The 21,459-nt window shown below is 51.1% G+C and overlaps 3 protein-coding genes across 4 annotated transcripts in view; 2 read left to right on the forward strand and 1 right to left on the reverse strand.

Annotated features, from left to right (window-relative positions):
• The window catches only part of LOC122384072, a 13,619-nt gene extending 3,042 nt beyond the window's left edge, over positions 1-10,577 (forward strand). For both annotated transcript variants that reach the window (XM_043371049.1, XM_043371050.1), the window contains exons 2-10: positions 1,646-1,907; positions 3,488-3,611; positions 4,160-4,330; positions 4,747-4,861; positions 5,058-5,199; positions 5,393-5,590; positions 6,424-6,651; positions 7,006-7,149; positions 7,571-10,577. In XM_043371049.1, coding sequence (XP_043226984.1) covers positions 1,646-1,907; positions 3,488-3,611; positions 4,160-4,330; positions 4,747-4,861; positions 5,058-5,199; positions 5,393-5,590; positions 6,424-6,651; positions 7,006-7,149; positions 7,571-7,693 — 1,507 coding nt within the window. In that variant the 3' untranslated portion in view covers positions 7,694-10,577. The remainder of the gene's footprint in view (positions 1-1,645; positions 1,908-3,487; positions 3,612-4,159; positions 4,331-4,746; positions 4,862-5,057; positions 5,200-5,392; positions 5,591-6,423; positions 6,652-7,005; positions 7,150-7,570) is intronic.
• Positions 10,578-14,690: 4,113 nt separating this feature from the next.
• On the forward strand, positions 14,691-18,606 carry LOC122384096 (prostaglandin reductase 1-like). The gene is made up of 3 exons (XM_043371104.1): positions 14,691-14,944; positions 16,890-17,129; positions 17,565-18,606. Exons 1-3 carry the CDS (start codon positions 14,877-14,879, stop codon positions 18,364-18,366), a joined length of 1,110 nt encoding a protein of 369 aa, XP_043227039.1. The 5' UTR covers positions 14,691-14,876; the 3' UTR covers positions 18,367-18,606.
• A 307-nt stretch (positions 18,607-18,913) lies between these two features.
• On the reverse strand, positions 18,914-21,459 carry LOC122384097 (cell growth-regulating nucleolar protein-like). Its single transcript, XM_043371105.1, has 2 exons — positions 21,358-21,459; positions 18,914-20,700 (listed from the first exon to the last, which is right to left on the reverse strand). Exon 2 carries the CDS (start codon positions 20,043-20,045, stop codon positions 19,722-19,724), a length of 324 nt encoding a protein of 107 aa, XP_043227040.1. The 5' UTR covers positions 20,046-20,700; positions 21,358-21,459; the 3' UTR covers positions 18,914-19,721.

Here is a 21,459-nt window from a genome sequence, read left to right on the forward strand (position 1 = left end):
ACTTGCAGGCGGCCAGGCTGCGGCTCGAGCAGGATGCCTTCATACCTGTTCTGGCGGCGCTCACTCGAGCCGAGCCAGGTGACCCGCTGTTTGGCTGCCTGGTGCTGCTGGCCGAGGAAGCCGACAACCGAGAGGCCGCCGCCGGCGCGCTGACAGCCGCGCTCTGGAGCAGGACGGAGCGGCAGATGGCGCTGCTGCTGCACCATCTGCGGCGGCTTCTGGGGTCAGCGCTGGAACTGCAGCGGCGGCCGGAGCCGGAGCCGGAGCAGGGGCAGGAGCCGGGCGCCGCCGGCGCACAGCACCTGCGGCGCGCCCTGCTGGCACAACTGCAGTTCGCCGAGGCGCACATAGGTGACAGCACTGGTGGTGGTGCCGAGCGGCGCGCACTCCGACTCGGGGATGTGCACGTGCCGCTCTCAGAGTACGGCCGCTGGAGACGGCGGCTGGCCCAGCTGGAGTTGGAGGCTGCTATGTGTGCGCTGCAGCTGGCCGAGCGGCAGCCGGCCGCTCTGTGACGCTACTCCGCGGCTGGGCGGCACAGCTGACCATGGACACCCGCGGTGTGCTAGTGAAACCGCCTTGATGGCACACACCAGCTGTGCTTGACTCTAGCGATGTGCACTGTGAACGTTGTCTGTGACTGGTGTCGTGGTCTGCCTTGCGGTTGTCTTTCGCTCATGCAGTGATGGTTAAATGGACCGGGAGGATCGTTTAGCTGACAGTGTTTGTGGGATATCGCGTGTAACGGTTGGATAAGTGCTATAAATGCCCTGTCGGCTAGCCGCCGGCGGGCGTCCGAGCAATGACCGAGCGCCAGACAGTGATGTGTGTCAGTCCTTTCTCTGGCATTTCGACACTGCGCACTGGCGAAAAAAGTGTTTGTTGGTTATGTGAACGGCAATAACTTTTCCTTTGGTTCGTTGTATCTGGAACTCATCCCGTTCATTGGCTGTATGTGTGTGTGTGTATCCGGTAATGCTTTAGGAGCACAAATACCAGGCCGAGTCCAGTCAGCCTAGGCCAAGGCAGAACCAGAACCAGACCGTCAAACTTGTGATCATAGGCTGCTTTCTATAGAATAAAATAGCTAACCTTTATTGAGTGATTTGGTGTCTTTTACACTGGCCATCTGCAGTCCATGCACAGTGGCTTTGGGGAGCCAACCTGGATCTCTTCAGTCTTCACTGTGGCTCTGATGAGACTGAAGAGACATCACAAAAAGGTTGACCTGCAATGGCTGTTGGGGTGCATTAATGTCTATTTTTTTCTTCAAATAAAATATTTGTTTCCATCAACTAACTTTTCTCAGTCTCTTATGCTAAGTTATCTCCAGTTCTGCTTATGGAAATTTAATTGACCCACTCCCCCTGTAACCGGTTATCTGATGGCTACGCTACGAACTTCTCCCCCGAGTCCCGACGTCCAACACCTCTCCTTCCGGTATTGGCTCACTTTATCGACACGTCTTGCCGGCAGCGGTAGCGCTGCGCCGCCCGGCATGACGGCGCACAACCGGCCGCAGCGAGCCGCGCCGACCATCGACCTGATAACGACGGCCCCCGGCGGCGGCGGCGGCGGCGGCGGGCCGGCCGGGCAGTCCGCGCTCGGTCCCCGTCCGACTCACAGCGCCGCCGACCGCCCGCAGGCTGTTCCGCCTCGCCTCCGCCGCCGCCGCAGCAGCCATGATGATCAAAGGTACCGTGGTGGTGTACTCTATACCGGCGTGCCCGCACTGCCGCACGGCCAAGGCCACGCTGACCCAGCGCGGCCTACAGTACGTGGACGTGGACCTGGAGCGGTTTCCCCATCTGCGGCCCTGGCTGCGAGAGACGACCGGCAAGACCAGTGTGCCGCAGATCTTCTTCAACAGCAGACACATCGGCGGCAACAGCGAACTGCAGGACCTGGTGAGTTGGCCGGGCCGGGATCCAGGTGTGGGGTGAAAATCGCTTACTTGTTCAGTATGCGGGCGTTGTAAATGCATTATTCAGTAGCGCATTACGTATGTCGTTATGGCGCATCACGATAGCGCCTTACGCTTGTCGACAACTAAGCTTCGCTGATGCATAAGTACGTTCTATTTGTTTCTTTGCTTTTTTGCTCTAAGGTAAGATATTTTGTGGCATGCGAGAAAAAGTGAGTGTGCGTAACATTATCATGTCCAGGGGACATTATTCCTCAGTCGGCCACATATCCCAGTCCGTCTGCGCTCCATTTCCTTGTGTGCCTCTTATTAGACTGGCTGCTACCGACGGAGGGCAGCGGCTAGTGCCGTGATCGGCCTATTGCATTCAGCGGATATCGACAGCGGTCGAGGTCAACGCCCAACGGACGGGCTGCAAAATGCAGCGGTCACCGCAAGGCGCCGGGAACTAGCTTTCATTTGGTATCACATTGCCCAAACATAGAGCTTAAATTGCTCAAATGGATACGGCTACCGTTTCCAAATGGGAACTTGCATTTGTGATGCAAATTGTATTGGTTGCGTTGCATAATGCATATACGCTGCACTGCCGGTGTCATTCGTTACCACATCTGGAAGGCATTACCGCCAATGAAAGTGAGGGCATCGCAATGAACCGTGTTTTTGACTCATCGAACTTTCTACACGCCATTTGGAGAAACCCAACACGGTTGCAAGGTAGTTACTGCGCAATGTGCAATTAATAAGGCACCTCCCATTCGTGCACGTCACGTTTGTCGGGTTGGCATTTTCCCCCAGTGGGAAAGTCGGAGTTGTTTTGTCATGCTTCCTTTATCTTGTTTCTAGCGCATTCGCGCAGGTACTAGTGATTGTCTTCACAGTTCACGGTTGGTCTATCGTCTGCGAGTCATTATCATGTGCGTTCATTATCTGTGCGCATGGCACGTGGATTGCGCACTTTGGTCTTCGGTGGGGCGGCGCTCATCGCTCGTCTAGTCACCGTGACTAACCTGTTCGCGTACCCCGAAGGCCGTGACTGACCTACTCACGTGCCCGAACGCACTTGCACTCTCGACGTTCGATCCCAAGGCTGTTTCAAATGGGCTAGATTCCCTTACTTAGATATCGATTTCTGGCTGCGACATCGAGTGTCTTGAAGTGGGAGATGCGTCAAGTGCGTTTGAAACCCGAGTTGAAGTGTCCTGGGCCACATGACTTGCAAAGGCCCGCTGCCGGAATCACGTGGATCAGTGTCACGATTGCTTCCCGTGTCTCGCAGTCGAGTCGAATTATTCGGCGAAAGTTGCCGAATGCTGCTTTATTCAATTACATAATAGCAAGGCTATTATGTAATAGCATAATAGGATAAACAGGTTTTGGAGTTTCACTAATCCCCAATCGTTTTTTTATCATTCGATTATTTTATCGTCACATCGCCTATCGCCAATGCTGTACCTGACTACTGAATGACTAGATCAGACTACTGAATACCGGAGGGTTCCATTATCAGTAAATCCGCCGTTGTGCCGGGTGACATTCACCTACACCTGTTTGCCCACACAGGTGGACGACGCGAGTCAGTGGGAGCAGCTCGTCACCCTTCTGGAGCAGACCGAACTCAACCCGAGCGATGCCGGCGCGCCGCGAATTCCCAAACCGGAGGAGGCCGTCACCACATCGGCACCTGGTAAGTACGGCGCTAGAAGGTAACTGAGGAAAGCTATTGTCTTGGCAAGGCCATATATAGATTGTCTTGGTAGTTTTCGTAGTCCTGCAGTGGCTTCCGGCTTTTCTGCGAAAGACAAAACCCCTGAGCTTGTTAAGTTTTGATTGAGGTCTCGACGCTCCTTTGTCATGGCGTAACAATCGATGCTGAATGTGGCCTCCGCTCCGTATGAAGTATACCCCCAATTATTTACGTAAAAATGCCAGAACGGCTACCGACCGAGGTATGAATCATAAACCGGCTTATTGGATCAGATCGCGGCCGTTGCATGTGTGTTGTAACTGTTGTCCCCTCCCTAGCCCCACAAGTCCCCTGATGATGAACCGCGGTATCGGTCGGTCGCTCAAACAGAGTCTGTCGACTTTTGATTGTTCCCTTTATTTCTGTCACCCCTGTAACAGTGTTGATATTTAATGGTCCCTATATGTGCGTGGCCAGCGGTCATTCTGTCCACGTGGCGCTAAGCCATTGTCCCTTTCCCTCTGACGATTATGTTTGTGCGCCGCCAGCGGCCGTGCTGCCGGTCGAGTGTGAGAAGGACGAGCTGTCCCGTCTGGCCATCGACCTGCACGACCGGTCCAACCTCATCATGGACCACCGCGTCGGCCTCTTCACCAAGATCAGGGACTCCTTCTCCGGCGAGGCCTTCGTCAACTGGATGATCAAGGAGAAGGAGAGCGGTGAGATATGATGTCCGATTGTCCCTGTCTGTCGCTGGGCTAATGATTGAGACGGTGTTTGTAGTGGTTGTGAAGGTGATCCCCCCCCCCCCCGAAGTCTCACAGTTGCTATGGTAACCAGGTTGCAGTTGTAATCGATAGACGGCATTGCTCTTTGTGTTTGTCCGGTAACGCCTTGCATGGTCGATGGTTCGGTAATTCCGGTGTGAGCACTGAGCAGTGTTGAAAGTTCTGTAGGAGACGATGCACACGCCCTACTTATGATATAGCCGCCACCAATGAAAATGGATCGGGTTTATGTGCTCAGTGTTCCAAGTCTTTGTGCCTTGTTCTGTTTCCATTTTTGTACTTAAATTGACGTTTAAAAATGGTAATGTGATTCGTCATTATCCCGGTTCCCTTCCGCGTCACCGCAGACGAGGCGAATGCCCTGGACATGGGCCAGCAGCTGATGGACAAACACTTCATCCAGAACGTCTCGGGCGGAGCCGACAGCACCAAGTTCGAGGGATCGGCCAAGGCCTTCTACAGGTCAGTCCAAACTCGCTCGCCGAGAAGACATTACGAACTTTCGGAGTGTGGTGCACTTTCACAGTTTGACCGCACGTTACGTAACTGTCCGGTGCTTCATCGATGGTTCCACCTAGCATTTATGGTCCGGAGACAATCCGATAAATCTTTTCGTAATGTCTCCCTAGGCTTTCTCTGATGTTTTTCTCATCCCTAGGATGACCGAGGACGACAACCAGGGCGCGCTGAACTCTGGCGAGACGGCCGGCTGCCCGCCGCTGCCGGCCGGAGAGCTGGCCGAGAACCTCCGAAAACTGATGCTCACCATGTACGCCGAAAACATCAGTCCCGACGGCAAGGTGGGCCACGGGAGAATGAGTTCGGAATTTCAGAAATTCAGAATTGCAGAACGAGTGCCTTACGATTGTTCATTCATATTAAACGGGATGAAATTACCATCCCAGATCAAACCTACGGAAAGCAGGTTGAGATGTCCCCTGGCGGCCAACTAACCAACTACCATTTCCCCCTCCCACCACCCCTGGCGGCCAGTCGGTGAACTACGCCGGCATCAAGGCCTCAGACAACTGGCGTAACTACGTGCGGATGGCGCGTGAGCTGCAGCGAGTCGACATCTTCGGCCTCAACCGCGAGGAGAAGCTGGCCTTCTTTATCAACGTGTACAACGCACTGGTTGTGCACGGCAACATCGCCACCGGCCACCCGACCAACGTGTGGCAGCGCTGGAAGGTAGGCGGCATGGCGGAGCAGATTAGGACGGGGAGGCCACTGTGGTGGGGTGGTTGATCGGGCGGGTGTGTGTGGGCTGGGATTTATGTGAGGAGTAACGCTACGGAGGTGGTATAGTGCGTCCGGGCGCGAGCAGGAAGATCGTAGTGGGGCGATAGCCAGCAATTCTTGAGCTGTGTGCATAGCAGGGTTGTGCTTGACTCATGAGTCGAGTCAGAAATTTGACTCAACTCTGACTCAAATGAGTCAGATTTGAGTCGAGTCGGATAAAATGCTGAGCTGTTGAGTTGAGTCAGAGTTGAGTCGGACAAAAATATTAAGGCGTTGAGTTGAGTCAGAGTTGAGTCAGTAAAATAACTTTTGACATTGAGTTGAGTCAAAAACATTTAGGAACATGAGTCAGCTGACTCATCTATCTAGAAACAATCTACATAAGCTTTTCATTCTCCCCCTGCTTAACAACTTAGGCCTGGCCCTGCTGCAGGATTTTTTTCACCCCCATCCCCCGCTCAACAACTTTTTTATCCGAGTCAATTTTGAGTCAACTGACTTGACTCAACAAAAATTTGAGTCAAGTTTGAGTCAACTCATATTTTCATTGAGCCGCTTGAGTCATGAGTTGAGTCAAGGGGAAAAATCAGCTCCTTGTTTGAGTCAGAGTTGAGTCAGGGCTTTCTGAAGTTAAATGATGAGTCGAGTCGGCAAATTTTTTTGAGTCGAGCACAACCCTGGTGCATAGTTAGGCATTTTTACCGAGCTTTGGATATTTTCACCTCCCGTGGCATGCCTGACCTCCCGGCTCCCCACTGACTTTCCCCGTGCCCGGTCGGCAGTTCTTCAACAACACGGCCTACGTGCTGGGCGGCAGTCCGTTCACGCTGCAGGACATCGAGAACGGCGTGCTGCGCGCCAACAAGAAGGGAGTCGGCGCGCTCAGCCCCCAGTTCTCCAAGGCCGACCCGCGCCGGCGACTCTCGCTGGAGCGCGCCGAGCCCAGGATCCACTTTGCGCTAAACTGCGGCGCCAAGAGCTGCCCGCCCATCAAGACCTTCTCGGCCCAGGTGAGGATGGCGAAGGGATGTGGGCGCTAGTGGTGGGCGCAGGTTGAAGGACATAGAAGGTGCTGGGATTTAGGCGGTATCTTTGTTTAGTTGTGAGTAATTAAGGATTTTTTAAAATCATTCGTGTCGCGAGTTAGATGTTAAACTTGTCGACATGGAAATGAAGACAGCTATCCATTGAATCAGTTATGCGCCGTCTCCTTAATCGTGCCATATAATTTATTATTTTGCAGACCATTGACAGTGAAACGGCACTGTGTACAGTTTGTACCCTGTTGTAGCTCTGGACTGACGTGTTCGTCTCCTACACATACTCCTACTGACCCTTCCCATGTCTGTCTCGTTGCGTCTCAGAACATCCAGTCAGAGCTGGACCTGGCCTCGGCCTCCTACCTAGAGACGGACGACGGTATTCGTCTGGAGCCGGCCAAGGGCGTGGTGCACCTCTCCACGCTGCTCAAGTGGTACCGCTCCGACTTCGGAGAGGACGACAAGGAGGTGAGCGTGCGCTGAAGGCCGGCGGAGATTTACCCACGATCCGGGAATCGGGTGGGACATTTAGATGGTACTTTTGGAGCGACGAGCGAATAAGCTCCGTTTGGGAGTAAATAATTCCTCTCAAAGTTCTGATCTGGATTCTGATGCGGCAACCGATATTTTGCTTCATTGTCGGCTTTTTTCCACGCATTGTTCCTGATCCAGAACTGAAAGCTGTGACATAATTGCCGACCCGTCTCCTCTACGTGCTGTCCTGAATCCTGAATTGTCGATCCGTCTAATTATTTACGTTTAGGTTATGAGCTGACTCCGTCCCGTCTTGCACAGGCTCTGACATAGGTGTAACATGATTACCGACCCGTCCCACCCCCCAGGTTCTGACGTGAGTGTAAAGTTAATGCCGACCGGTCCCGTCTCACAGGTTCTGACGTGGGTGCTGAAGCATCTCACTGGCAAGAAGGCTGAGCAGCTGAAGCAGATGCTGGACAGCGGCAACTTCAAGATCAACTACATCCCCTACGACTGGACCAATAACGCCAAGTAGGCGGCTGGCTCCTGGAGCGGTCTGCCTCGGCGGGAAGGCGCTCTTCTCCTCACAGCGGTGTCCAGAAAGGGTCAATCTAACCTCTGGAGAAGGCAGAGGGCATGGCTCTTCTGATTATCACCGTTGACTGCATGAGAGGGCAGACTCGGAGCAGGAATCGGCTATCGAGGTAGGTACCGTCTAGGCAGAACGGGGAGCTGTCCGAGCTGGGCTGGGACGGACGTTCTATATACCCTGCTGGGACGTGCCGCAGGGCCTATTTTAAGACAATTGGACTGGGGTGGCCAGGCAGTGGTGGCGCCCCTGTCTCTTGTGTGGGCGCCCCCCCCCCCCCCAACTTTCAATTTTACTTTCAACCAACTTCACCCCATTGTTGCTTGTAGATAAATATAAATATCTCGCCACGCCACTGCCCCGAGACGCTGTCCAGATTTTGAATCGCTTATGGCTCTGTAGTCTGTACCTATGCCAAGAAAGATGCATTGCTAACCAGTGTTGTAGCTAGTTCATAGGCGGCGGAACGGGGGGGGGGGAACCTGGGCACCGTTCCCCCTTTGATTTTGGCATTAACCCTCGCCCGGCGAGGGGGGGGGTTGATGCAACCCCCCTAAGGTTTTTCGCAAATAACGTAAAAACGGCGGCGCATGGTGCCGTCAAATTTGGCATACCCTCTGGGGCAACATTTTCGCACCTTTCTTGAAAATTTGAAGTCCCAGTCTTTTCAGGTCAGGTCACCAGGTCACAAAAACCGGTACAAGGTCAGGGGAAAATTGGACTAGCTTAGCGGCAACTGAATTCCAGAGTTCGCTTAAATTGGCAACAAAGTATACCATTCGATGCGCACGGACGTCCTGAGTTCACTGGTGCGTTTATTTTTGCTCTATCTTTTTTAGGTAAAAAGTTATAAGCGAAAAACTTTTGACATGTTTTAGCAAATTTTTTGCACTCATATCCCCCAAAACCCCCCTAAATCTTGACTTAGAGTCACCAAACTTTTACAGGGGCGAGATCTCCTATGGATCCACCTACTCTGTAAATTTGGCGTTTCTAAGTGCCATAGGAGCCAACACAAATCTTGAAAATGATAGTTCTTATCTGAAATATATGCTCATTAGATATTCAAGTAGGTTGCTCCTAAATATTGTAGTTCTAGCTTCAAAAACATGGATGTTATGAATGTCGATAGGTTTCGCGAGGCTACACCGGCCGGATCGCCCACTGTGCAGTGGTGGTAGGGTGCCTCGTGGCGGTGGGGTGCACCAGAAACTTAGGGCGCCCCAGCACCAGCGGAACGTCACATTATGTGTTACGACGCCCCAGTAGTGGTACGGTGTCCCATCACCGTTCCGTGCTTCTATCCTCAGGATACAGAAATCCTTCTCCTCCACGCCGCAACCCCCCTCCGGGCTGGACAGGCAATTTTATCTCATGCAGGCTGCTCCCTTGGAGCGGCACCGCTGCTACCGAGGGAGCGCACCCCGTAGCCGGGTGCAGTGAGTGCCTTGGGGCTGGGAGGCCTGTCCTCTGGACGGGCTCAGCCCCGGCGACTCACTATAGGGTGCCTGCCCAGACCATGTGTCTCCCCCTATGTCCTATCAGCCTTCCGGCTCTGAAATGGTCTCATTGGACCGAAAGGGCCTAACCCAACAAAACAAACAAACAGTGTCCCATTTCTGATAGGGCGCCCAAAGGTGGTTGGCGCCCCAATCGTGTCTGGGCGCCCCAATGTTGATAGGGCTCTTCAGTCATGGTAGGGTGCCCTATTACCGGTAATGTGTCCCAATCAAAGTAGGGCGCCACAGTTGCGGCAGGGCGCCCCCAGTAGTGAGAGGGCACCCCATTGGTGGTGGTGGCGCCTCAGTGAGCCCTTTTCCCCTGTCAACCTGAGTTGCGCCTCAAGAATGTGTCGCCTCCGTGATTGTCGGCAGCTAATATCTGTGGGTAGAAGTTTGGGCTGTTTTTCACTGGGGTGGCAAAGTAAGACGACTGGGGTGGAAAACCGCACCACTGGGGTGGGTTTTGCCACCCCAGTTAACATGTTAAAATAGGCCCTGACGTGCCGTGTGGATGTGGAGCCGAGTGTGGAAACCGGTGTGGATCGGTCCACGGTGGTATGTGCTGAGTAGGTGGATCAGCGTGTAATCGCGCTGTCAGCTCACAGGAATGATGTGATTAGTCATATTTAGTCATAGCGGACATATTTGTCGTCTAGGGAAATGTTAGGTCAGTAGTCCACTCGTGGGTCAGTAATCCAACTCAGTTGTAGTCGCGATGATATTTCCAAACAAATTACAGTTTATGTTGCTTATGTTTATGTTAACGTGATTTTAGTCATAATGTCTCGTCCCACAGTTAAATGTGTTGAAGCACTACTGCTCTGGTTTACTGAGACTCGCTTTATTTATTTTTCCCTATTTAACACGTTATATTAATCGAGCGTTTGAATTCAGGTTGGAATTCATATACGAGTAGGTGGTTGAACCGCATGTTGCGCACCTTAACGATAAACTGCTAGTCGCCGCCCGCCGGTGGTCGATCACTAGTCATCCCAGTTGGCTCAAGCACACCAATCTGTTCAGACTGTCACCATTCGCGGCGTTCGTACTTACGACGTTTGAAACAGTAACCACGCCTGGGCTGTGATCAACGGCAATCGAAAGACAATAACACGGTAGATCGACTCCGTCCCTATCGACGCCTTAAACGATTATTGTGGTGTTAATTATTCATAATAGTTAAAACGAACGATGTGTCCATTTCGAGATGTACTATATGCGAGATCAAATGTCGCAAAGATCAGCGTTACATGTTGTTTGCACACGGTTGGTGCTGTTGTATGAAGCATAGCTCACTGCGCCCAGGTAAATAAATTACTTATACCAGCTGTGTGGTATGTTTCTGTGCAAGGTCTTGAATGTTGTTTCGCTTCCTAAACCCTCGCCGGTGCGCGTCCTTCATCATATTATTGTAGCATCCCTCGTTTGGATTCCATGCTAATCCTACCACCCTACCGGCTACCCATAGCAAAAACTCGGCCTTTTTCTGTCGAACGCGGTTCTAACTTGGACTGTTTGATGCTACCGTCGTGACCGCCGGTCGGATTTCAGCACGCCTCATTGAACACCTCCCTTTTGGCGTGATCCCTTCCACCACGGACCGAAGGTGAACGAAAGAGGGATGAGTAGTCGGCTCATGGCTGGCCGGAGGAATGATCACATGCGATAAACGGTTCCAGGACAGGGGCGGCGCTGACCCTTTGAAAGTAGGTAGGCACTTGGTAGGTAAGGCAGAAAAGCTTAATACGGAATAGGTAAAAGGGGGAAAAGACAGCCTTATTGCTCAGTCAGCTCAAGCAGCGTCATCTATGAAAACCTAACTTAAGCTTACACGTCTGCCGCCAGAGGGAAGCTAGTCTCCAAGTAGGAGTCTAGTTCGTCCAATATAATTTTTAAGAAACAATAGAATAACACAACAAGCATAACAACGCTAGGTACCCTAAACTAATGATGAAAATTGATAGCGTAAAATGTGTTTTATTTTATGATAAATGGACTAAATAAAAAGTTCAGTTTGAAAGTTAGAAGGTAGCACCTAGTCGATGTGCCGACCATCTAGACCTTTTCTACCAAAAGGCTCAATAGCCTCAACATGGCAATAGTCGATAATCTAGTAGGACGAGGTAGGCACAATTAGGCAAAGGTTTTAATCAAGTTGATGTATAATACGATATTTGTGTGACGTTTTTTGAAAAGTATAGGCAATTATCTTTCGTTTCAACACATTTTGAAGACGAAAAGAAAATATATATTTAACAAAAGCAACAGAGCAATCAAAAGCCACAGTCTAGTGAGGGTGTAGACGCAGGGGAGACGGCAAATGACGTAGGCACTGCCTACCTTGCCTATATGGGAGAACCGCCCCTGTTCCAGGATGAAATGCTATGATCGGTTTGGGATGTTCAAACTTTACCGACCAAGGGATCATCGAGCCCTGAATTAAGTGTGCTAAACATCTAGGTATATGACGTTTAAGCAGGCAATACTTACTGAACATATAAGAGCTGCAGAGATACAGGCTGTCATATTCCAGCTGCCTATATCTCAGTGGTGGGCGAATAGCTAGGTTGTTAGTATTCGTTCCGCACCGACGTCCGTGAAGTTAGCGTCGTATTCCGCGACGGATTCAGTCGCACCGTATCATGTCATATCCGATCACACAGTCTTCCCACAACCTTCTATGTAAAAGCTGATCGCGACTACCCGCAATGCAAAGGTCGTTACGTGCGTGTGAATATCCTGCGCTGTTATTCCGATTTTCCCGCAAACGCAGCATCCACCCGATTGGATGTATTATCGCTGACGCCGTTCGTGCTGTTGTAGGGGCATTCCACGTCAAGTGGGACAAAAAATGATCATTTTGAACCTCACCTCCTCCGATTTTTGCGAAACTTTGTGAAACTACTCATCTATATGTGAAAAGAAAGGAGACATATTTTTGTCAAAATATGACGTCACGTTTCCGAGATACACGTCATCAAACATTGACTTAGGCAAGGTACATTATCATCTTTAAAGCGTCATAACCATTGAAGTTTTAGACACATCACCACGAGACAAAGTGTGAAATGGAGGGAATAGGTCAGGCTTTAATTTGAGGATAACAATATTGACGTAATTAACTAATTAGTGAACTTAATTAAAATTCAAAAAATAAATTTTGATTTTCTGAAAAATGGGTACCCTTCGATTTTGCTGATTTTTACATATTTTATTCTCCTATACATTAGCTACATCATATAAAAAATCCAGAATGGGCCGACGTCTACATAACTGTCTTTTGGACTTCGTAATGTCTGGCACTCGCGTGTTTCGTTTTAACAACCAAGGAGAGGCGCTACCCGGAGATGCTTCTTTCTACCCCAAACCAAAGCAAACCTAACCTGACCTGACGTGACCTGACCTAATCTAACACGCGTAAATATGTACAGCCCTCAAGGCAGTTGCCGACTGGCCAAATGCTACCTACATACTACATAGATACGAACATTAGCCCTCGCGACAGTTGCCGGCTGGCCAGATGCTACTTAAAAAACAAATGCGTGTTAAACACTTCAGGCTGACCCACTGCGAGCCAGCGACCTTTAGATTACGAGGTGGGTACCTTCGGCACACTTACTACTAAGCCACGAAGATAGCTGGTCATCGTAAGCCAGTTTTTATGATGAAATTGGGCATTCTCCAGCCAGCGCCTCTCTTTGGTTGCAAAAAGAAAATACGCCCGACTCTCCCAGCGCTAGGGGAGAAAAGCCCGGTTTAGTCAAAAAAGGTATTAAAAAAAACGGAATTTGAATTGTAGGTGGGGCGGTGGGGAACTTTATCGTGTGATAAGTTCATGGCCCTAGATCAATATATTCAAGATCAAATGAGGTTAAACGTGATCAAATTTGCTATACTATTTTGCGTTTATACGCCCATAGATCTAAGAGATACAGGCCGATTTTCCTATTTCTTCCCTTATACGACATTTGTAGTGTTATGAGAATCTCTAGTTAATCTTACCATAAATTTGGCAGTTATAGTGGCTTGCTAAGAGTAAGATGTCGCCGGCAGAGGCGGGGATCGGCCGACGCGGGAAATGTCATAGTCACATATTGTGTTTGCACCCTAAAAAATTAATTTTACCAGTTGATATTCGTATTTATTTGAATATTAGATTGCCTGTACATTTTTAACCCTTCACACAAAATTTGACACGAATCGATCATAATCAGCGGTAAGAAGCGCGGTGCAAAGATGGAACCGTCCTGCGCCGGCACAGTCTACCATTCAGGAGGCAACGGCCGGCGCCGGCCGCCGAGCCGCTCCGGCAGGAATGTTTGACTTTACACCGCTATTACTAGAAAAGTTGTGGACCGATTTACCTATTTCTTGCACGGGAGGATTTGCAATTCGATTCTGGACAGATACTGTAAGTTAAACGTTAATATAATAATTTTGGCGTGAGTTATTGGCGATAAACAGGTGGAGTTAGCGAAATCGGCCCCTTCCACCGCCCGTGCTACGTTGCACTACGTGTTGCTATATCATCCAAAGTTATCGTTGGCCCACTCTAATTTTCTCAGCACGTGTGCCTTACATCTAGTGGAAGACAATATCTAAATTTGAGCAAAATCGAAGGGTACCCATTTTTCACAAATTACATTTTAAGAAATTAATTCAAAATAATATAAATTCAAAATCACCAAAAAATGTAAAAATTGTCAATTTTTACTAGCATAACTCCTTATGCACACGTTTCAGTTTGTTTGAAATTAATAGCTTCAAAAATGTTGAAGCTATAGATCTTTCAAGATTGCAATACACGTCCAATTCTGCTCAAAAAGCAGAAGTTTAGCGACTTGTTTCTCTGTAGCCCGAGGGCATATGACAAAATCCTTTCACCCTCAGAGGTTTCACCCAATAGCCAATAAGTATACCAAGTTTGAACAAAATCGCAGAGGTGGCCGATTTTGGCTGTCCCGGTTGACATGGAATGCCCCTGTAATCACAGATTTAGCCTTGAGCCCGCCGGTCCCTACCCCTGGGTGAAGCGGTGAAGCAAAAAATCATCCACATCACGGCAGTAATAACCAGGTTCTGCATGTTGCCGTGACTGGGCGACTGCAGTGGCTTCAGCCTTCAGCAAGCTGCACGCTCCCAACAGTCCCACTTACCATATTGAAGGGACGGCACAGCGGCGGCGGCCGTCAGAAAACGAGGTGATATCACCTGGTGACGAGGTTCCTTTCAGGGTTAAAAAGACCTCCCGGCCATGCCGTTCCGTTTTCTATTCATTTTCACACAAAAAAAAGATGTGTAAAGCATACTTCTGTTGCCGGAGCGACTCCCCGACCACTCGCTGCCAGCTCGATTGCCTGAGTCGTTTTTTCCAAATACTCTGACCGTTTCTGTTTCCTGCCTCCGTCTCCCACACATCTCGAACCGATTCCGTCTCCGAGCTGTCTCCGTTTACCGGTAAATTGGGCAGACCGGGACGGAGAGGCGGATAATTTTGGCCTCCTGCCACCACACCGTGAGCTCGCTCTGTGACCGCCGCCGGCGACAGCTCAGTGGCGCCCTCTGAGGCTGGGGAGGAGCTCGCTCGCGCAGGAGCGGCTGTCGGGACCGCCGCCACCGCCGGAACGATGCTGCTCAGACTGGGTTCGGCCGCCGCCCGGTCCGCGAGTCTGCTGCTCCAGCGACGTGCTCACAGGTGAGAGCCAATTACATCTGCCGTGAACAAGTGAGAGAGGTGAGAAGCGCGGCCTCCACCACGGAGCGGCCTCGTGCGGGGGAGAGGTGAGAGCATTGTGAGAGGACGTGTCAGGGATATACCACGGGAGACACATCAGCGGTGACCCCAGAGAGGTATCAGAGCTAGGCGTAGTCTGAAGGGTTTTAAATAGGATATGTGTACAGTGGATAACATTGCCGAGTTATACGAGACGGTCGGGTTTACCAGCCGAATCACGTGGTAAACTGCACCCAGATGCGCGGGTCGTAATGTGTAGTGCGCGCCTGAACTCGCCGCTCCCTATCAGCAACTGTCTCGCCGGTCCTTTTGAGCTTTCCGTTCTAGTTAGCTCGCTGTCAGAGATGTGTCACACACGCCGGGGTGCTGGCAGATGTCGAGCCCCGGGCCGAATGGCAAAAACCGACGGAAGTCCGACCCACAGTTCCAGATAGTGAGCTTCTTTCTCTGAAAATGGGCGGCAGTGGCGATATGAGACAATTTGTATCTTGCGTGAGTCGGAATCAAACAATGAAATGATCGTTCATCAGTTCGCTCGTTCAGAATTGGGACTCTGGATTGAATCATCCGATCAGTACACAGAGCCATGGGCCATGTCTAATCAATCCAGTCCACCGTTTCTTGGATTTGACAATCAGTTCAGTCGCCGCCGCAGATCCATCCAATCAGTACGCGGCCAGGCAGGCGGAGGAGCCGACATACCTCGTCCGCCTGACCGCCCACATCAAAGTCGAGACGACCGCCCCGCGTGACGCCTCAAGGCTGACGACGGACAGACACTAGACAGACAGAAGAACAATGCGGCCGACACATCCTGACATCGGCACCGGAACGTCTGTGTCAGTGACCCCAGGGGAGGTCTCTAATTAGCTCGCCTGTGCTCATCAGATGCACTGAAATTAACAGCACTATAGAACGTAACACTTCAAACGAATAGTCACAAAAAAATATTTTCAAGTGAGCTAGCATGACTAAACCTTATATGACGAATCATGGTCATTCGTTTATTTGAATATCAAAAGACCATACGCGTGAAGGTAGTGGAACGATTTGACCAATCACGTGCAATGTTCCTAACGCCAGCCTTGGCCAGTGTCGTTTACAATGCAATCTGCATTGACTCTTCAGTCCCCAGGTCGCTAAAAAATAGCGAATGCACTATCACGAGCTGTCTCATCATTCCGATGCGACTCAGCCGACTGCTCATATTAGTATCCCGACTGTCCCTGTCCGGGGTTCGCCGTCGTCCACCGACCGCCGCCTCCCTCATGGCCCATGGCCGGCCGGCCCGACCCAAGGTCACAGCCGGTAGTCGGTACCACCGGCACCGACCGCAGAACCCTCCAATTAGCCCGGCGGGCCAGACACCCGGGACGTCGACACTGAACACACCGGCTCGGGGAGCACACATCCGACTCATAACCCGACAGAACACGTCATAACCCACTGCTAAACGGAGCAAATCCACTAACACCAAACGGAACGCATCTCGATCCGAGAGATCGATCAAACTGAAACCCGAGCACACACCCGACCAGAACACCAGACGTACCGAATACATACCTAACACACGACCTATCACCAACCAAACAGAATCAAGCCGGCCGGGTTCCATCGGCGTACGAAACACACCCACAGCTCAGAGTTCAGACTGGGGCGGTGAGCGAGACCGATCCATCACACCGTGTGTAGATCGGCCGGTGCCGCGGGGCGTGCCGATCGAACACCGTGACGCCGCCTGATACCGAGCCGGAGGATGCCAATTATGTGGTGTTCGCAGGGACACACTTAAATACATGCATCTGTCTATAAAAAGGTGACAGAAATGTGAGCCCTATTCCCTACCCGACGCTTTTGTAGGTAGTGCGAATCAGTAACAGGTCACTTGTTACCCTCCCTCCCACAGGTGCTCGAGGTCGCCATTAGCACGCGACATGTCCGGCTCGGCGCGCGTCTGGGTGCTGGCCGCGCGGCCCGAGGGAGCCGCCAAGGCCTCAGACTTCCAGCTGAGGGACGAACCGCTGGCCGAGCCGCAGGAGGGCGAGGTGCTGGTAGAAGCCGAGTTCCTCAGCGTGGACCCGTTCATGCGCGCGTTCGCCTCGCAGCTGCCGCTCAACGAGCCCATGCCCGGCACCCAGGTGGCCAGGTGAGCCATCAGGGGGAAAAGATGGGGGGCAGGGGCAGATTAGGGATGGGGGGAGGGATACACAGATGGGATAGGGGAGGCGAGCGAGTCACAGCTGGTGGCGACGGTCGGGTAATGGGAAAATAATGACCGATTTTAGGTGGGAGTACGTCGGTGCTAACAGTGAGCAGAGTTTTAATGACATTCGCCAACATGTCGTGCCCGGACCGACCAAACACGTCCATCGGGAGAGCTATGCAGATGGACTACCAGAAGAAATTATCATCGACTAACCCATGCATCTGCCGAAAAGGTGATCCAGTACCGCAGTGACCTGTCCCTACACTGCCAGGCGATGTCACTGCAAACTGGCGGTGAAGCGCCCCGCCACCTCCCTCGGACAGGACGGTGAACCTTGGAGTGACCTGACTTGACCCACGCCCCCTCTGCCGACAGGGTGGTCCAGTCCCGCAGTGAGCAGCTCCAGGAGGGCCAGCGGGTGCTGGTGGCCGCCGGATGGAGGGAGCGCTCCGTGGTGCCGGCGGCCGGCCGGCCGGGCGGCGCTCCCGTCATCCCACTGCCGGCCGAGGCGCCCGTCAGCCACTCCCACTACCTGGGCGTGGTGGGTATGACCGGGCTGACGGCCTACTGCGCCGTGCACGACCTGCTGCGACCGCGCGCCGGCGACACGCTAGTCGTCAACGCCGCCGCCGGCGCCGTCGGATCCGTCGTCGGACAGCTCGGGAAGCTGCTCGGCGCGCGCGTCATCGGCTACGCCGGCGATCAGGAGAAGGTGGACTGGCTCAAGTCGACGCTGAAGCTGGACGAGGCGTTCAACTACAAGACGCAGGACCTGGCCGAGACGCTGCGCGCGGCCGCGCCCGACGGCGTCAACTGCTACTTTGACGCCGTGGGCGGCAAGTTCTCCCAGACGGTGGTTCGGCACATGGCGGATGGCGGGAGGATCGCCTGCATCGGCGCCAGCAGCGGCTACAACAGCGCCGCGCCGCCCACCACCGGGCCTTTCCCTGAGATCAGCATCATCACCAAGCAGCTGACCATCTCGGGCTTCCAGTACTTCGCGCAGGACCTGACCTCCGAGAAGATGCAGAAGGCGCGCGCCGAGCTGGCCCAGCTGGTGGCTGACGGAAAGCTGGAGGCCAGGCAGACGTTCACTGACGGGTTCGAGAACATGGCGCAGGCCCTGCTGGACATGATGGACGGCAAGAACACGGGGAAGATGGTGGTGCGCGTCTGAGACGCCCGTGGAGCAGCGGTGTCCTTCGCGCGGGGGCGCGGCTAAACAGGGTAGGGATCTCGGCGGGGATTCTGTCACACAGCACTGTCACTGAACTTGTGCGATGGATCGGTTCTATTTTCATACACGATTCTCAGATGGTAGGTATAGTGATCCGACTCGATGACAAGGTTTTGGGAATATGAGTTTCTGCTGTCCTGTGTTATCGAGTGCGACTTTTCTATAAACAGCGTGTACCCAGCGATGTTTGTGCCTTGTGGATTGCTGTTGGCTTTACATTAGCAATGTGTTCGGTGCATTACTTGACCGATACATTATATCTTCAACCTCCATATATGCACATTATCAACTCTCTCTCCTCCTGACCGGGGCATATGAAACAAGAAGATATCACGGTCTATCAATGATACTTCGACGCGGGTGTCGAGGTAAACATGCCTCAGTAGAGACTAACGCCGGTTCGACGGCATTCAACTCGGGATTGCCAAATGAACAAAAAAAAAATGCAAATAGGAAACAGGGGAGATAGCCTGAAATGACAAACGGAAATAAAATCACACTATATTTTCAAAACACGGGCGATGGTCATCCCGATGATTCAGTGCATAAGCCACGGCATGCCCATTACCAAGAAGTTCTGACTTTCCAAGTTCGTACCGAGACGTTTTTGGCACCCGGCTTACACAAACAGCAAATTAACTTTGTGGGAAAAAAATGAATGTGAAACAAATGCGTGAGCATTATAATGCATGTACGGAATAGGCTTTGCTGGCCGTCGCAAAAGTTACATCGCCTTTTACATTTACAGCCATTAAACCGCAATATATGTTTTGCGAACGGAAAGAGATAAGCATAGAGTAACGGAACACGTAATTGTTTTACAAAAGAGAGTCATCGGTTCTTCACTGAAAAGCAAATGCTATCTGCGCAACCAGCCACTTGACACCACGACAGGTTATGTAAAGTCAGTCTTTGTCTGTCTGTTAGACTTAGGAATCTAAAATTGAATGCGTTTTTGATATACCAACGCTTCAAAAAGGTAGTGACGAAATCCAAAACGTAACACGAGAACGTTCACAAGAAGGCTTGTCACTAGCTAGACAATTCGACGCACATGGAAACAGATACGTATTGTCCTCGCAGCAATATACCCCATAAATGGCGCCACAAAAGAGCGCCATACTTCACAGTCCACAACACAGTTAATCGCTACACCAGTCAAACACTCACCAGTTTAACGTTGTCCCGTATCACCTTCACCTGAGGCATCTTCTTCAGCTTCTTATCCAGCTTCGCCCAGATCTCCTCCTTGCTGGTGTTTGGCTTTCCCTCACAGCCGCGGCACTCGTACTCGCTCACCACTTCTTCCGCAGCTTCTTCAGCGACAGCTCGTGGTCGTCACGGTTGCCCAGCAGAGCCAGCACCACACCGGTCCAGTCGAACTTTTTCGACGCCTGCGCAGAGGCCAGCGAAGCCTCGTCCAGGGTGTCGTTCAGTCGCTCTACGGCCGGCTCTGCCTCCAGCTTCCGTTTCTTCGCGCCGCCACCGCACTCCTCGTCCGGGATACCTTCATCGACATCATCGTCGGCCTCTTCGTGCTTCCTTTTGCCCTTCTTGACACCATTCTCCTCAGGAGCGCCATTCTGAGCCAGTTTGTTCTTCTTCTTGCTACGTTCCATCTTCTTCTCCCTCTTACTCTTCTTAACGACCGGTGCATCTTCCGGTACCGTTTCTTCAGGGATAGGTTCGGAGTTCGCTTTTTTCTTCTTTTCTTCTTACTAGTAGCATTGTCAAGCATCTCCTCTTTACTTTCAGTTCCTTGAGAGGCATCATTCTCCTTCTTTTTCGCGGTGGCTGTCACCGCCGGCGCCTCCTCCGCTGGTTTCGCTATGGCCGCCTCGAATATTTTCCACGCCTCTTCCACCAGCACGCTGTTCCGTACCCGAATGCTGTTGCTCACGAAGTTCAGGAACTTTTCTTCTTGCGAGGAATGTTGCTGTGCTGAGACAATGTCGCCAGGAGATCCCGAACAGCAGGAGATATATCAGTAGTCTTTCCCACGACATTGTTGATCGATTCGATCCACGCTTCCTGCTTTCTTTCTCCTTTATTAGCACTGGCCTTTGGCTCCCAACCCTTAGCAGCATACTTAGCTTCTTCAGAGATACATTTGTTGTGTTGTTTGTAATCCTCACCCCAAAAGTCCTTACCACAGTCCATGCAGGAAAGACTTTCACATCTCCTACACTGCTGCTGATAGTGTTTTTCAACTTGGTTTTTCTTCACTGAAGCACCACATGCATTGCATGCAAATACCACCATTGTTTCTTTCCTCTGAAAAAGGAGAAATAATACTGTAAACTGAAGCAGCAGTCAGATAGCCATCAGAAATTTTTTTATGACAATGCTGAAATCATAAAACATTGACATGCTCACTTTTCTAGCAAGGAGTCATTCAAGAAGCAAGATTTGAGACTAAAAGGCAATAAACTGGCTGTTGACTGACAGAAGGAGTATTAACACCTTCTCTCCCAGCTTTTTAGTGGTATATTTGTTTTTACTTGCAAATACCACCCTGTTATGTGAACAATGTGTCCAACAATATGCCCACAGGCATTGTGCCACTTCTTGGTGGAAACAAATAGGCACTTGGTGGGAAGGGTAGCTGCAAATTCAGTCATAGCTAAAAAAATAACAGAATCAAACACACAATTAAGGTTCAAGTTATCTCAATTACTCAGCAGATACTGCCATTGGCTCGGGGGAGGGGAAGGTAGTTACTCAAAAACGTCAAAGATAAACTGCTTGAAATATGAATCATCTCAAATTTCAAAAACATAGATCTATTTTCATTCAATCATTTTACATTTATTCACTTGTTACTTTGACTTTGTTAGTCGATAGAGCACCTCGAGCATTCATGAAAAAAACTCAACTGATAACTCAACTAAAAACTCAACTGAACTGATATAAAAAGTTAACTATCCTTACAGATGAGGCCTTACGTATGTTCACTAATTTTTCGTTGAAACCTTCTAACACAAATGCGGTATATCAATCCATTATATGCTAAAACGATAAATGAATCACTCA

The sequence above is a fragment of the Amphibalanus amphitrite genome, unplaced genomic scaffold (assembly GCF_019059575.1).
Source record: "Amphibalanus amphitrite isolate SeventyFive unplaced genomic scaffold, NRLGWU_Aamphi_draft 000181F_arrow, whole genome shotgun sequence".
NCBI lineage: Eukaryota > Metazoa > Arthropoda > Thecostraca > Balanomorpha > Balanidae > Amphibalanus > Amphibalanus amphitrite.